Below are 15,231 nucleotides of genomic sequence, written 5' to 3' on the forward strand. Positions count from 1 at the left end.
TCAGCAGCCACAAACTGCAAACTACAAGTACACACCGGCCATTAACAGAACACACTTCTGTTGGGAGCTGTGAAATACTTGCATGTGCCAGCCGTCAGGAGCAGCCCATCAGAAGCACACCACTGTTGGGAGCCATGAAACTCATACTCACGCACACAAGACGCCGCACACCAAGCTCTGGCCACTTGGGGGGAGAGAGCCCACCCAGGGCCAAGGCACAAACAAAATCCTGTGTACCCATGCGAAGCCCAACCCTTTTTAAGCCAATGCCTATCTCGGAAGCCCAAATCTAACCTTCCCAGCCCCTGCTGCAGAGTGGACGGCGTTCCTTTCAGCCAAGGCTGAGCACATGCACAGACTAGCTGGCCTGGGGTCTCAGCGTAGGTTAGCCTACCTAGCCTGAACTAGTTCGGGCCAAATGAAGGCTGCCACCTGTCAAGCACTAAGAGGCTAAGCTCAGGCCATGGCCCTGATAATCCCTAAACCCAAAGGCATAAAGCACAACAAAAGATGGCAAAATTCATGGGCAATCAAGACAACAAACCAAATCCAAGAGCCAACAGCAATCCAGGAAAGAACTCTAATGAGAGTGAAGAAGAAATGGAAGACAATAGAACCATTGAAGAAATGATGACAAAAAAAAAAAGAAATGATGACAGAATTGACCAATGAAATAAAAGGAGATATGCAAAAGCAATTTCAAGAGCACAAAGAAGAAATGGCAAAGGAATTCTAAGACTCTAAAAAAGAGATGCAGACAAAAATACACACAGTATACACCTCATTAAAAGATGAAATTAACACTTTGAGAACTGATATCGGAAGCACAAATGAATGGTTCAGTTTCCACAATGCAAACCACAATGGAAGCCATAGATAACAGAATAAGTGAGATGGAAAATAGAATATCAGGGAGTCGAGGATAAAATAGAGGATCTGGAACAGAAAGTCAAAGGTATAGAAAAAACATTCATAAATTACCAAAAGGAAAGCCAAGAATTGGCAGACTCAGCCAAGAAATCAAATCTACCTGTAATTGGGATTGATGGGGGCGGGGGGGGGATTTCATAGTGGATGCATGGAAAACCTGTTTAGTAAGATAATTACAGAAAACTTCCCCCATCTTAAGAGAGAAAAATCTAACCCACATACCAGAAGCATATAGAGCACCTAATAGGATCCTAGAAGAAACACTTCTAGACACATCATAGTAAAAACCATAGACTTGAGTAGCAAGGAATTGATTTTAAATGCTGAAAAATCAAAGAAGAAACTATATTACAATATAAAGAAAATCAGAACCACTTTGGACCTCTCCACACAAACCCTCAATGCAAGGAAAGCCTGGAATGGTATTATCCAAGCCCTGAAGATCAACAATTACCAACCCAAATTAGTGTACCCAGCAAAGCTATAATTTACATTTGATGGTGAAACTAAAACCTTTCATAGGGGCTGGGAAGGTAGCTCAGTGGTAGAGTGCTTGCCTTGCATGCATGAGGCCCTGGGTTCGATTCCTCAGCACCACATAAGCAAAAAAAGAAAAAAGCTGGAAGTGGCACTGTGGCTTATGTGGTAGAGCGCTAGCCTTGAGTTAAAGAGCTGAGGGACAGTGCCCAGGCCCAGAGTTCAGGCCCCACGACCGGACTCCCCCCCCCCAAAAAAAAAACCTTTCATGATACATTACCCAAATATATGGAGGCTGAACAGCACACTACTGAATACCACCTGGGTCACAGAAGAATTTAAGGAAGAAGTTAGAAAATTCTTACACCTCAATGAAAATGAAAATACATCACAACAGAACCTCTGGGATACAGCAAAAGTATTGTTGAGGGGACATAGTCCTAAGCAAACACATAAAGAAAAAAGAAACAACTCAAGTAAATAACCTCATGATGCAATTAAAACTGCTAGGAAAGCAAGGGAAAAAAAGTTAAATCTAAAGTTACTAGATAGCGAGAGATACCAAATGTTAGGATAGAAATCAATGAGATAGAAATTTAAAAAACTAGCCAGGCACCAGTGGCTCAGGCCTGTAATCCTAGCTACTCAGGAGGCTGAGACCTGAGGATCTCGGTTCAAAGCCATCCCAGGCAGAAAAGTCCATGAAACTCTTATCTCCAATTAACCACCAAAAAACTGGAAGTGGCGCTGTGGCTCAAGTGCTAGAGCACTCACCTTGAGCTGAAGAGCTGAGGGACAGCAGCCAGGCCCAGAGTTCAAGCCCCTTGACTAACAAAAAAAAAAATTTTTTTTAAACTTTACATAAAATCAATGAAACAAAAAGCTAGGTTTTTTTTTAATTAATGAATTTGGGAGACCACTTGTGAGAGTTCTGAAAAAAAAAAAGAGAGGATTCAACTCAATAAGATCAGAGATGCCACAAGAAACATGACAACAAACATCCAAGAAATCCAAATGACTATGAACTACCTTCAAAATCAATACTTGAGAAGGAAAACCTAGTAGAAATGGATGGATTTCTAGAAGCATAAAAACTGCCTAAGCAGAACCAAGAAGATATAAAACAACTAAATAAACCAATAACATACGAAGAGATAGAGGAAGTAATCAGAAGACTTCCAACAAGGAAAAGTCCAGGCCCAGATGGTTTCACCACAGAATTCTATAAGACTTTTAATTGAGGAGCATTGATTCCTCAAACTTTACCATGAAATAGAAGCAGAGGCAAGCAATCCCAAACTCATTCTAAGAAGCTAATATCACTCATCCCCAAACCAGGTTAGGATCCAACAAAAAAAGAGAACTACAGACTAACTTCTCTGATGAACACAGAAGCAAAGCTCTTCAATAAAACATTAGCCAACAGAATCCAGAAACAAATTTTAAAAATCATGAATTATCACCAAGTAAGCTTCATCCCACGAGTGCAAGGATGGCTTAACATACACAAAATGTAACTAACCACATCAACAAGGTCAAGGTCAAGAATCACATCATCATTTCAATAGATGCAGAAAAAGCCTTGATAAAATACAACATCCATTCATGTTAAAAGCTCTAGAGAAACTAGGAATAGAAGGGACATTCCTTAAAACAATACAAGCCACATACAACAGACCAATAGCCAATATTATACTAAATGGGGAAAAACTAGAACTGTTTCCCCTAAAGTCAGAAACAAGGCAAGGATCCCTACTTCTCCACTCCTCTTCAATATAGTTCTGGAATCCTAAGCCAAGCAATAAGGCAAAAAAGACATTAAAGGGATCCACATAGGGAAAGAAATAATTAAACCATCCCTGTTTTAGCAGATGATATAATCCTGAAGGACCAAAAGAAAAACTCCACTCCTAAACTCCAACAGTTATTTGACCACTTTGGCAAAGTAGCAGGATACAAAATTAACCCACAAAAATCAGTACACTTTCTGTATGCCAGCAATGTACAAGCAGAAAGGGAAATCAGGAAAAACGCCCCATTTGCAAAAGCCTCAAAATAATAAAATATTTAGGAATTAACCTATCCAAAGATGTAAAAGAACTATTTAGTGAAAACTATAAAAATCTAAAGAAAGAAATCAAAGAGGACACCAGGAAATGGAAAGACCTTCCATGTTCATGGATAGGTAGAATCAATATTGTGAAAATGGCCATTCTGCCAAAATGATAGACAAATTCAATACAATTCCTCTCAAAGTTCCAATGATGTTCTTTACTGAAGTAGAGAAAACAATCCAAAATTCATATAGAACAACAAAAAAAACCTAGAAGAGCCAAAGAAATTCTAGGCTTAAGAAGCAATGCAGGCGGTATCACAATACCAGATTTCAAGCTCTACTACAGAGCCATAATAACAAAAACAGCTTAGTATTGGCACAAAAATAGACCCAAAGATCAGTGGAACAGATTAGAAGACCCAAAAATAAAATCTCTTAATTGGGGCTGGGAAGTTGGCTCTGTGGTAGAGTACTTGCCTTGCATGCATGAGGCCCTGGGTTTGATTCCTCAGCACCACATAAGCAGAAAAAGCTGGAAGTGGCATTGTGGCTCAAGTGGTAGAGCACTAGCCTTGAGCTGAAGAGCTGAGGGACAGTGCCCAGCCAGGCCCAGAGTTCAGGCCCACAACAGACCAAAACAACAACAAAAAAACACCTCATAATTAAACCATCTGATATTCAACAAAGGAGCCAAAGACATATAGTGGAAAAAACAGCCTCTTCAACTATTGGTGTTGGGAAAAATGGGCAGCCACATGCAGAAAACTGAACGTGGATCCCTGCTTGTTTCCAGGCACTAACATCAACTCAAAATGGATTAAAGACCTCAATATCAGACCTGAAACTCTGAAACTACTGCAAGACAGAATAGGAGAGGTACTAGACCTTATGGGCACAGGCAGGAATTTCCTGAATAGAGTCCCAGTGTCACAACAGATAGGAGAGAGAATTGACAAATAGGACTACATTAAAATAAAAAGTTTCTGCACAGCTAAAGACATAGCTAATAAACTAGAAAGACAGCCAACCAATAGGGAAAAGATCTTTACCAGCAACACATCAGACAAAGGCCCAATGCCCCATATACAGGGAACTCAAGAAACTAACCCCTCCCAAACCTAATAAAATCTGTCACTCAATGGGCAAGGGAGCTAAGGAGAGACTTCTCACAAGACGAGGTAAGTGTAGCTAAGAAACTCATGATGAAATGCTCATCATCCCTGACTGTAAAGGAAATGCAAATTAAAACAACCCTGAGATACCACCTTACCCCAGTTAGACTAGTCACTATTTTGAATTCTGACAACAAATGCTGGTGGGGGCTGGCAAGGTGGCTCAGTGGTAGAGCACTTGCCTTGCATGCATGAGGCCCTGGGTTCGACTCCTCAGCACTACATAAGCAAAAAAGAAAAAAAACTGGAAGTGGCACTGTGGCTCAAGTGGTAGAGTGCTAGCCTTGAGCTGAAGAGCTGAGGGACAGTGCCCAGGCCCAGAGTTCATGCCCCATGACCGGACCCCCCCCAAAAAAAGTGACAAATGCTGGTGGGGATGTAGAGAAAAAGGAATTCTACTGCACGGCTAGTGGGAATGTAAACTAATGCCACCACTCTGGAAAGCAATCTGGACATTTCCCAAAAAACTAAACATAGACATTCCCTGCAACCCAGCCATATCACTCTGAGGCATCTACCCTGAACATCATGAGCCAGCATATGATAAGGACATCTGAACATCGATGCTCACTGCTGCACTATTCATAATAGCCAAGATATGCAAATGACTCAGATGCCCCATTTTAGATGAATGGATCAAAAAAGTGTGGTACCTATATATAATGGGATTTTACACAGCTGTTAGCAAGGATAAAATAATGTCATTTGCAGGGAAATGGATGGAACTAGAACAAATCATGTTGAGCGAGGTAAGCCAAGATCAGAGACAAATGGCACATGTTCTCCCTGATATGCAGAAGTTAGATTTAAAACTCAACAGGAAATGACAAATTATACAGGATTCTAGATACCCATATACAGTGAGACCAAAAGATGATAATCTTAAGAGAAAATCACCAAGTTGTAATACCCAAGTGCCTCTTCATATGTATATAAAATAATCTTCACACTGAAATGAACTCCAAAGATAAGGAAACAAAAGACCATTTCTTAATTAGTCTCTTCATTTTCAGACGACTATATTCTTTTTCTTTTTTTTTTTTTTGCCGGTCATGGACCTGAACTCTGGGCCTAGGCGCTGTCCCTCAGCTCTTCAGCTCAAGGGGAGTGCTCTACTGCTTGAGCCACAGCATCACTTCCGGCTTTTTCTGTTTATGTGGTGATGAGGAATCAAACCCAGGGCCTCAGGCATGCAAGGCAAGCACTCTACCACTGAGCCACCTTCCCAGCCCGTGACGACTATATTCTTCATATACTGTGCATACATGTGCACATCTGAGGGAAGGTGGGGGAGGGCACAGAATCAGTGGGAAACAGGTGAAAAAGTGCAGCTATAGAGCTCACTGGCTGCACTGGACGTTGATTAAAGTGAACCAGGAAACACATGGGTGGAGATGGAAGGGAGGGAATGGGAGAGAAGAAGGGAACAGATGATAATATACAAAAGGAAGGAAATGTACTAATTACCTGATGTATGTAAAGGTAATCCACTGTATATCACCTCTAAAACAACAATAAAGTAATTTTTAAAAAAAAGAATAGAGCTATAGTGGGGCCAGATACCAGTAGTTCACACCTAGAACTCTAACCACCCAGGAGGCATCTGGAGCATCAAGGCAAACCTGAGCAGAAAAGTCTGTGAAACTCTATCTCCAGTTAGCCAGCAAAAAGCTGGGCTGGAGATATGGCTCAAGTAGTAGAGCACTAGCTAAGCAAGTAAACTAAGCAGAAGCGTGAGGCCCTGAGTTCATGGGCTGGTCACAGAATTAAAAAATACAACTACTGTGAAACATCTTGCAGAGTTGGGAATTAGTCTTAGGGTCTTGTGCTTGCTAGGCAAGTGCTTTACCACTTGAGCCATACTCCCAAGCCTTTTATGTTTAACTTGTTTTTCAAATAGATCTCCTGCTAACTTGCAGAGGCTGACTTCAAACCATGATCTTCCTACTTCTGCCTTCTGAGTAGCCAGGATTATAGATGTATGCCACTGCACCTGGCTTAAGCTACTACGAATAGCCTTGTACAAGACTTGTGGACATGTATCTTTGCTTATCCTTAGTTACTGGTCTTCCTCTTGGTTTGTAGAAGTTCTTTACATATTCTGAGATGAGTCATTTGTCAGGTACATGTGCTGACATATGCTTTCTGAGTCTATAGCTTATCTACTTAATTTCTTAATGACTTCATCGATTTTTCTGTTTGTTTTCTTTTTCATTGAACTGTATTCTTCTTTTGACTATTTCTTGTACTCCTGATTGTTTTGCTTTTTGGTAGCCATAGCCTCATGCTTTCTAGGCAGGGACTCTACCACTGAGCGATGCCTCAAGCCCTTTTATGTACTAGCTATTTTTTAGGTAGGGTCTCATTTCCTGCCCAAGCAGGAATCTGGACACACTCTGGGCTTTGTGTTATTACTGGGATGACAGAAATGGGCCACCATGGAGACAGACTATCATGAACCTTTGTGCCCAAGGTGGCCTAGAACCTCTTTACTCCCAGATTTCCACATAACTGAGATGACAGGCCCTCATCATCCTCAGTGTACTCAGCTGTTGATTGAGAATGGGGTTTTGCATATACCTAGGCTAGCCTCAAACCTCCATTCTCCCAAATGACCAGCTTATAGGCATAGACTACCACACCTAGCTTCTTCTATTTACTTTGAATTTAACTTGCTCTTTTTCTAGATTCTAAAAAGGTTAGATCTAAAGTTTATATAATGGGTTTTACATCTGTTTTCTTTTTTAATTTTTTTATTTATTTAATTTTATTTTACTTACATAGTAGCAAGGAATCAAACCTAGGCAAGCACTCTACCACTATGCCATATCCCAAACCATTTATTTTCTTTCCTTTTTTGCCAGTCCACTTCTGGCTTTTTCGGTTTATATGATACTGAGGTATCAAACCCAGTGCTTCATGCATGCTAGACAAGCGCTCTAACACTAAGCCACATGCCCAGCCCTCTATTTTCTTTTCTAATAAAGGGATTTAAAGCTATATAGTTTCTGTAAACACAGCTTTGCCTTCGCCCAGGAAATTAAGATAAGCTGCATTTTCACTGTCACTCAATTCAAATTCACTTTATCAATTTTTCTCCCCTGACATATAGGTTATTAGAAGTATATTGTTTAGTTTCCAGATATTTGGGATTTTTCTAACTATTCAAATTCTTGGTTTGAATTTTAACTTCTTATCCTTGTGATCAGAGTCTGTTTTGTGCTCCAGCATCTGATAAATCTTGGTAAACACAGAATGTGCTTTTGTGGGGAAAAAAAGTGTATTCTACAGTTGTTTTATAATGTTCTATAAATATTAATTAGATCAAATTGGTTTATAGCGGTTTCTAAATCTTTTATATCTTTTCTTGTGTCATTGAAAAAGAACACTGAACTCTCCAGTTGTTGTTGTGATTTCTCAGATTCTCCATTTAGTTCTAATTTTTTTTTGCTTTGGGTGTAGTAGTAGTAGTAGTGTGTGTGTGTGTGTGTGTGTGTGTGTGTGTGTGTGTGTGTGCATGTACACACACGCTTTGCCATGTGCAAAGCACTTATGCCAGTATTGGAGCTTGAACTCAGGACCTCTTGTTCTCACTTGGCTTTTTCACTCATAGTTAGCTCTCTACCACCTGAGCCACGGCTCCACTTCCAGCTTTTTGCGGTTAATTGGAGGTAAGAATCTTACAGACTTTCTTGCCTAGGCTGGCTTCTACCATGATCCTCAGATATCAGCCTCCTGAGTAGCTAGGATGACAAACGTGAACCATTGGCACTGGATAAGGATATCTTCTGTGTAAATAGCACATAACTTAATTTTGTTTATTCATGCATCTGAAACGTCTGCCTTTGGGTTGCACATCTAACCCACTGTGTGGTTCTCTGCAGTGGACTTCCTTTGTATTTTTCCTACCTACTGTGAGTTGCCTCCAGCTCTCTATCCCTAAAATATTGCTGCTGTGAGCATACTTGTATAGATTCCCTTAGCTGGAGAATCTCTGCAGAAATTACCCAGAGTAGAATTGCTGGCCATGGGGCTTGCCCATACTTTTATTTGACTAAGGGATTGCTAGATTTAACAGTACATCTATGCAATGATGGGACTGGGCCACAGAAGAGGGAAAGGATGTGATGAGAAAAATGGGACAGATTGCTGGAGGCATGTGCTTGAGTAGGTGAGAGCATGCCTGGGTGGAGAGATTTGCTCTCCACAGGGCAGAGATAGTTCTCAGAGAAGGAGAAAAGCTAATGTCTACATCATGTGCAGTTAGCTGGGCAGGTGTACCTCCCCTCCCCTCTCCTCTCTTCTTTTTCTTCTTCCTCCCTCTTTCTCTTCCTCCCCCGCTCTCTGTGTTTGGTTTTGCCAGTCTTGGGACAACTTGGTGCCTCCAGCTCTCTTTCTTGCTCACGACTGGAGCTCTACCACTTCAGTCATGTCCCAGCTAGGCTTTTTGCTGGTCACTTAGAGATGGAGTCCAATAAACTTTGCTGCCTGGCATTCACACGTAGGGAGACCAAAGGAGGATATTCTTAGGAGAGGAACACAAAGGTGCAATGCCATTAGGATCCCCATCCCTGCAGAGGGAGAGGCAGGAGAGGGCATAGATATGAATCTGTGCATATCTATGCATCTCTATATGCATAGAGATGCATATCTATGCATCTCACTATTCTGATGGTCCAGGAGGAGGCTGGTGGCACTGTGCTGTTCGTGCATCCTGTGTCAGTAGGAGCAACAGTCTCCAATAAAAGCATGCTGCCCAGTGCTGGTGGCTCACACCTGTAATCCTAGCTACTTAGGAGGCTGAGATCTAATGATTGAAGTTTGAAGCCAGCTCAGGCAGACAAATCTAATAGACTTTTATCTCTAACTAGCAAAAAAACCTGGTAATGGGTCTGTGGTTCAAGTAGTAGAGCACCATCTTTGAGTGATAAAGCTAAAGGACAGTGCCCAGGCCCTGAGTTCAAGCTCCAGTACTGGAATATAAAGGAGAGAAAGAGAAAGAATTCTGCTTCCACCAAAGAGTAGGCACTGAATGCTCCCTTCTCTACAGCTTTATTTTGCCCTGTAAACATGATAACGTGCCATACCAAAGAAAGTCAAAGATGTTTGTTTGTTTTTTAATTTCCAAAGTAGGAAAAATCACCTGAAGTCCCACCTTGCTCCAAAGATAGCCATAGCTCAGGTTTTTGTGTGTTGTTCTTAGAAAGGTCTGGACCCACGGGGCTGGGAAGGTGGCTCAGTGGTAGAGCGCTTGACTTGCGTGCCTGAGGCCCTGGGTTCGATTCCTCAACACCACATAAGCAAAAAGAAAAAAGCCAGAAGTGGCGCTGTGGCTCAAGTGGTAGAGCGCTAGCCTTGAGCTGAAGAGCTGAGGGACAGTGCTCAGGCCCAGAGTTCAGGCCCCACGACCGGACCCCCCCTGTGGGCTCTGAAACTCTGACCTACCCAAATGGAATATATTCCTGCACCAGATGTGGCTGTGCAGCTGTGCGGGAGGTTGAAACAAGACAAGAAGGGTCCCCTTCCTATTCTGGGTGAAGTCAGGGAGGGCTGCGTGGATGATGAGGATGAAGCTTTAGGGTCACTTGGGCCTGTTGTGTTGTCTTTTTCCTCCTGCCTTTCCTTACTCAGTGACTCTGTAGAACAAGACTAGCTCCTACTCTCAACTGATGGGGTGAGCACGCCCTGAGAGAAGCGAGTGGGGAAGACCTAATCTGTCTGGGAGGAGGGAAGCAGAATAGCCAGGAGCAATGACTAGTGAGCATGCCGGTCAGTCATGGCCCCTTCATTTGTGCAGTGCACATCATGTGAGGCTATCAATGGAGGTCATCCAAGAGTTCTCCCACCCCCACCTTCAGCCCATGTCCTGGCATCTGTCCATTAACCACTCCCTTCTGGGTCTGTGTCTCCCTCCAGACAGCAGTGACAGTGAGCTGGAACTGTCCACAGTGCGCCATCAGCCAGAAGGCCTAGACCAGCTGCAGGCACAAACCAAGTTCACCAAGAAGGAGCTTCAGTCTCTCTACCGAGGCTTCAAGAATGTGAGTGTTTCCTGTGTCTCCAGGAGAGGCCCTGGAGATCCAGCCCTACCTGACTCCAAACAGGAAGGATCATGCGCCAGGGAGTCTTCTAGAAACTTCTCCAGAGCACAGTGAGGACCCTAGCGGCCTTTATAGGACTCTTGTTTTCTGCAAAAGCTGTTTGGGGTGGGGGTGGGGATGGGGAAGGCCCATGTGAAGGCCACCCCCTCCTATCTCTGTAGAATGTGCGCGACGTGGCCAGCCACCACCTTCTTGTCCACCCCCTGTCTCTCCCCAACCCCCACCCGGGCTTCCTGATCAGTGGTTCCCAGAGGTACCGCAGGCAGTGGGTGTCCTGCAGAAAGGGCAGAGGAGAGGCCAAGCTTGTAAAGTCAGGGGCGGAGCTGGGGGCGGGGAGGAACATGGTGACTGAGGTCACTGAGTAAGGTGGCTTCCCGCTGCAGGAGTGTCCCACAGGCCTGGTGGATGAAGACACCTTCAAACTCATTTACTCACAGTTCTTCCCTCAGGGAGGTGAGTCCAAGGCCAGGCTTCCCTACCGTACCCCCTTCATTTGAGCAGACCCTACTGCCACTCTGTTCCCTTCCTGCCCCTCACTTCTGGAAGTCCACTACTGCCTCTGTCTCATTAGAATAGAGCCTGTTACCCAGGGTGAAGCTGGAGTCCCCGGTGGGGGGCTGCCTGAGGCGGGGGATGGCCTCCCACGAGGCAGCACCCCCAACCCCAGCCTCACCCTTGCTGCCCTCAGATGCCACCACCTACGCACACTTCCTCTTCAATGCCTTTGATGCTGATGGGAACGGGGCCATCCACTTCGAGGTAGGTCCCACATGCCTGCCCCTGTGGCCTGCAAAATGATCTCCTTCCCTGCTGCCACCCCCTCAGTGCTGCTGAGATGGGGGAATGATCTAACCCCTCAGTGGGAAAGGGTGGGCTGCTAAGCTAGTTGCTTGGCTGGGTCAGGATTTTGTGTCCACTGTATTCTCAGCCTTCTTTTCTATTCCAGAAGTTTGAGTCCAGCTCTATCATCCAAGGGAATTATAAATGCATACTAATATGATCCAACATGAATTTGTATTTTATTATATATAAAGAGAGGGCGGGGGTGGGGGGAGAGTGCTGACACTGGAGCCACCTCACGCTCTTGCTCAGCTTACTGGCTCAAGGCTGGCACTCCACCACTTGAGCCAATCCCCCACTTTGAGGTTGGTTGTTTTTTGTTGGTTGGTTTGTTTGTTTGCTGGTTAATTGGAGATAAGAGTCTTCCAGACTTGACTGAGTAGGCTGGCTTCGAATCAAGATCCTTAAATATCAGCCTCTTGAGCAGTGAGGATTACAGACATGAGCCATCAGTGCCAGGCTATAAATTTACATTTTTTAATTTGCCATTTTAAAGGGGTCAGAGTTTATTCCAGAGATCTGGATTGCTCATAGTGGGACTTCAAGTCACAATGTACTTTTAGCGAATGAATGAATGAATGGGCCAGAAAATCCAGAAAGCAACTTGAACAATTGGGACAGTCATCCCAGCTGGATTCTGAGTGAAGCCCCTTCCTTCTCAAGGTTGGGAAGGAGACCAGAGCCCTTCGCCACCACACCAGACAGCTTTCCCCAGGAAGGCCTTGCCTACGCTCCTCCCAGGCCTGGCCACATGGGATCATTTCAGAGCGGCTCCATCTGTGGAGCCCAGGCCCCTAAAAATAGCTGCAGGCAAAAAGCTGAAACCTCTTCAGAGAGGAAAACCTCACTGAGAGCCCGGTCTGATCGATCAGTGCCCAGATCAGCTTCCAGGGCCAAGGGCAGTGGACAGGAAAGCAGCCGAGCAGGCAACTGGCTCAGAAGGGCCCTGGCTGCACCAGCCGGGTGTAATAATAACTCATCAATAACATAGCCAGGTTTATTTTTACACTGTGCTTGCCACACACTGACATACTGGATGGGCGCAGGCAGCCGGAGGTCCCGGCCCTGCTCTGTGACCACAGCCCCCTCCCTCTGGACTGGAGGGACCATTGCTTAGTGAGCACAGTGTTAGGCTTTTTATTACATCTGTAATACCAATGTCCTAGCATGTGGAAAATACCAGTGAGCACAAAAGAGAAGGGGAAAGATGATCAGACAGATTTGGCAGGACCCCTTTGACATTGCAGCGGTCTGCAATGTCATGGTCATCCTTCCCTCCCTCCTGTGCTCATCACTTCTGCAGAGGGAGCAATCTGGTGGTCATTCAAAGTGTAGGTCTTTGAAGGAGCAGGCTCTGTCAGAAGCTGAGATAAGGGTGTTAGTGCTGAAGCCTTCTGGCTGAAGGAGTACCTTCCTGAGCCCTCCACACTTTCCAAACAAGCCTTTGATGTTGATGCCTTCTCAGTACCCAATATGTCTGGGTTAAAAGTGGCATTGGCTGAGCTGCTCATTTGAAAGTTGAGGACAGTGAGTGTCTGGTGAGTGTAGCCACTTCTCTGTACCATCCCAACCCCCACCCACAGTGAGCTGCTTCTCCTACCATTGGTCCAGCAGGGTATACCTGGCTACCAATGAGTGCTGTCCTCCAAGGGCATGTCTCATCCCCTTCCAAGGCAGTCACCTTCCATGCCTGCTTGCATGCTGAGTTACCTTTTCAGGTCTCTGCTGAGCACCCCATGTACACCCTGGCCTGGTGTGGTAAGGGGGCTCTTAACCTTTTGTTCTAGGAAATCCTGGTTTCTCTGACGTGTTTTCCTGCCTTTTCTCTGGTTCTGGAACTCGTGTCTCATGTTGGCCTTCTGGAATGTACCTCTCAGTGTGCCCTTTCCTACTTAACAGCTCTTTAGCTTCTTATTCTACTTTGTGAGAGACCCACCTGCTTTTTTTAGTGGTACTGGATGGTATTGAACTCAGGGCCTTGCGCTTATTAGGTAGGAGCTCTACCACTTGAGCTACACCTCCAGGCCCTGTTCCTCTTTTTTAATAGCCTCCTGTTCTTGTTTGAAGGGATTTCTAAACTCTGAATTTAATAGTTTCTGTTAAGTTTTCTTTTTCTCTCCTAGAATAACTTTTTTATTCTTCCAAATTGCTTTTCTGTTTCCCTTGGTCATTTTCTCTCATGACGCAGGCTTTCTCATATCTAGAAAAATCTAATAGTTCAATAGGTACTGAGTCCTTTGTGGCTACCCCTTGCTTTCAAAGTAGCCCAAGAACCTAATGGGGAAGGGAAGGCCTAACTATCAAACCTTCCAGAAGGTGTGAGAAAAACTTACTTCCCACCAATTACTATAACAAAAATTTTGTACATGGAGATCACTTGAATAGGCATAACCTATCGTCTAAATAATATATCATCTGCCACATCCCATAGGTGAGGCCAGCCCACAGGTAACACTCAGGAATTGAACACCTTTAGTTTACCTTATTAAGCTGGAAGTTTTTAAGCACCTTCAACATGCAGATGCTGGGGAACTGAAAGTAAAGCACACTATTTTAAAAGCTCTCCAAAGTGTGGGGTGTGGTTGTACACACTTGTAATCCCAGTTGCTCTGGAGGTGGAGTTAGAAGGATTACTGACCAAGGCCAGCCTTAGCAAAAGCACAAGACCCTATCTGAAAAACTAAAGCCAAAGGGCTGGGGCATGGCTCATGAGATAGAGTGCCTGCCTAGGAAGCACAAGGCCCTGAATTCAAGAGCACCCCAGTTCTTCTCTGTCCACAGCAATGTAGACAATCAGTCCAAGACTTCAAACACGGAAGTGCTTTACTTGAGCTCAGTCTCACTTCCTACATGGTTCCTGCGCTCAGATATGTGGGTGCACCTGTGTGCACTCAGTGCTCACTGATACCACATCAGTGGAAATGGAACCTGGGCATTGGCTTGTCACTCTTCACCATCCCTTTCCACTGTAGGACTTCGTGGTTGGGCTCTCCATCCTGCTTCGAGGAACAGTCCATGAGAAACTCAAGTGGGCCTTCAACCTCTATGACATTAACAAGGATGGCTACATTACCAAAGAGGTACCAGGGTGGTGGGTCACTGGCTTGCCTGCCACTCCATGCCCTACTTCGTTTCCCCCTCTCTATTTTATCCCTGCCCTGGCAGCTACCTGCTTAACCTTGGGGCACAGAAACCCGTGAGGACTCCTCCCCTCTAGGACTTGGGGTCCTGAACACCTGGGCAAAGGGTGGGGCCTTGGGTGCGGCCACCACCACACATCTTGGTCCAGTTCCAAAAGTTCTTGCCTATAGAGACAGCAGAAAAGCTAAGGGATCCAGGTTTGGCCCCTCCCATGAGAAATGATAGTGTAGCCCCCTAAGGCAGGAGATGCAACAGACCCTCACTACAGAGACCCACAGATGGGTTTTGTTTGTTTGGCCCAAAGATTTTTTTTTTAATCTGAAATCCTTGCTGTGGTTATAAATTTAGGAAGTTGGTAAATAACAATCTATCTCCAACTTCTCAAGGAGAGTCAGAGTATGGTGCTGGTGACACCAGAGGAGCCAGCTTGTCTCTCCTCAGATGCCATGGCCCCCCTTTGCCCTGGAGTTGGCTCCTGGACCTGTGAGGCAGCCCCCTCCAAACACTGGGCCCT

The 15,231-nt window shown here is 44.7% G+C and overlaps 1 protein-coding gene across 2 annotated transcripts in view; it reads left to right on the plus strand.

The window, feature by feature from the left end:
• Kcnip3 (Kv channel interacting protein 3, calsenilin) overlaps window positions 1–15,231 on the plus strand; it is an 82,582-nt gene that overhangs the window by 63,769 nt on the left and 3,582 nt on the right. For both annotated transcript variants that reach the window (XM_013019883.1, XM_013019884.1), the window contains 4 exons: window positions 10,552–10,676; window positions 11,120–11,189; window positions 11,425–11,495; window positions 14,549–14,656. In XM_013019883.1, the coding sequence (XP_012875337.1) occupies window positions 10,552–10,676; window positions 11,120–11,189; window positions 11,425–11,495; window positions 14,549–14,656 (374 nt within the window). The remainder of the gene's footprint in view (window positions 1–10,551; window positions 10,677–11,119; window positions 11,190–11,424; window positions 11,496–14,548; window positions 14,657–15,231) is intronic.

The sequence above is a fragment of the Dipodomys ordii genome, unplaced genomic scaffold (assembly GCF_000151885.1).
Source record: "Dipodomys ordii isolate 6190 unplaced genomic scaffold, Dord_2.0 Scaffold47, whole genome shotgun sequence".
Taxonomy (NCBI): Eukaryota; Metazoa; Chordata; class Mammalia; order Rodentia; family Heteromyidae; genus Dipodomys; species Dipodomys ordii.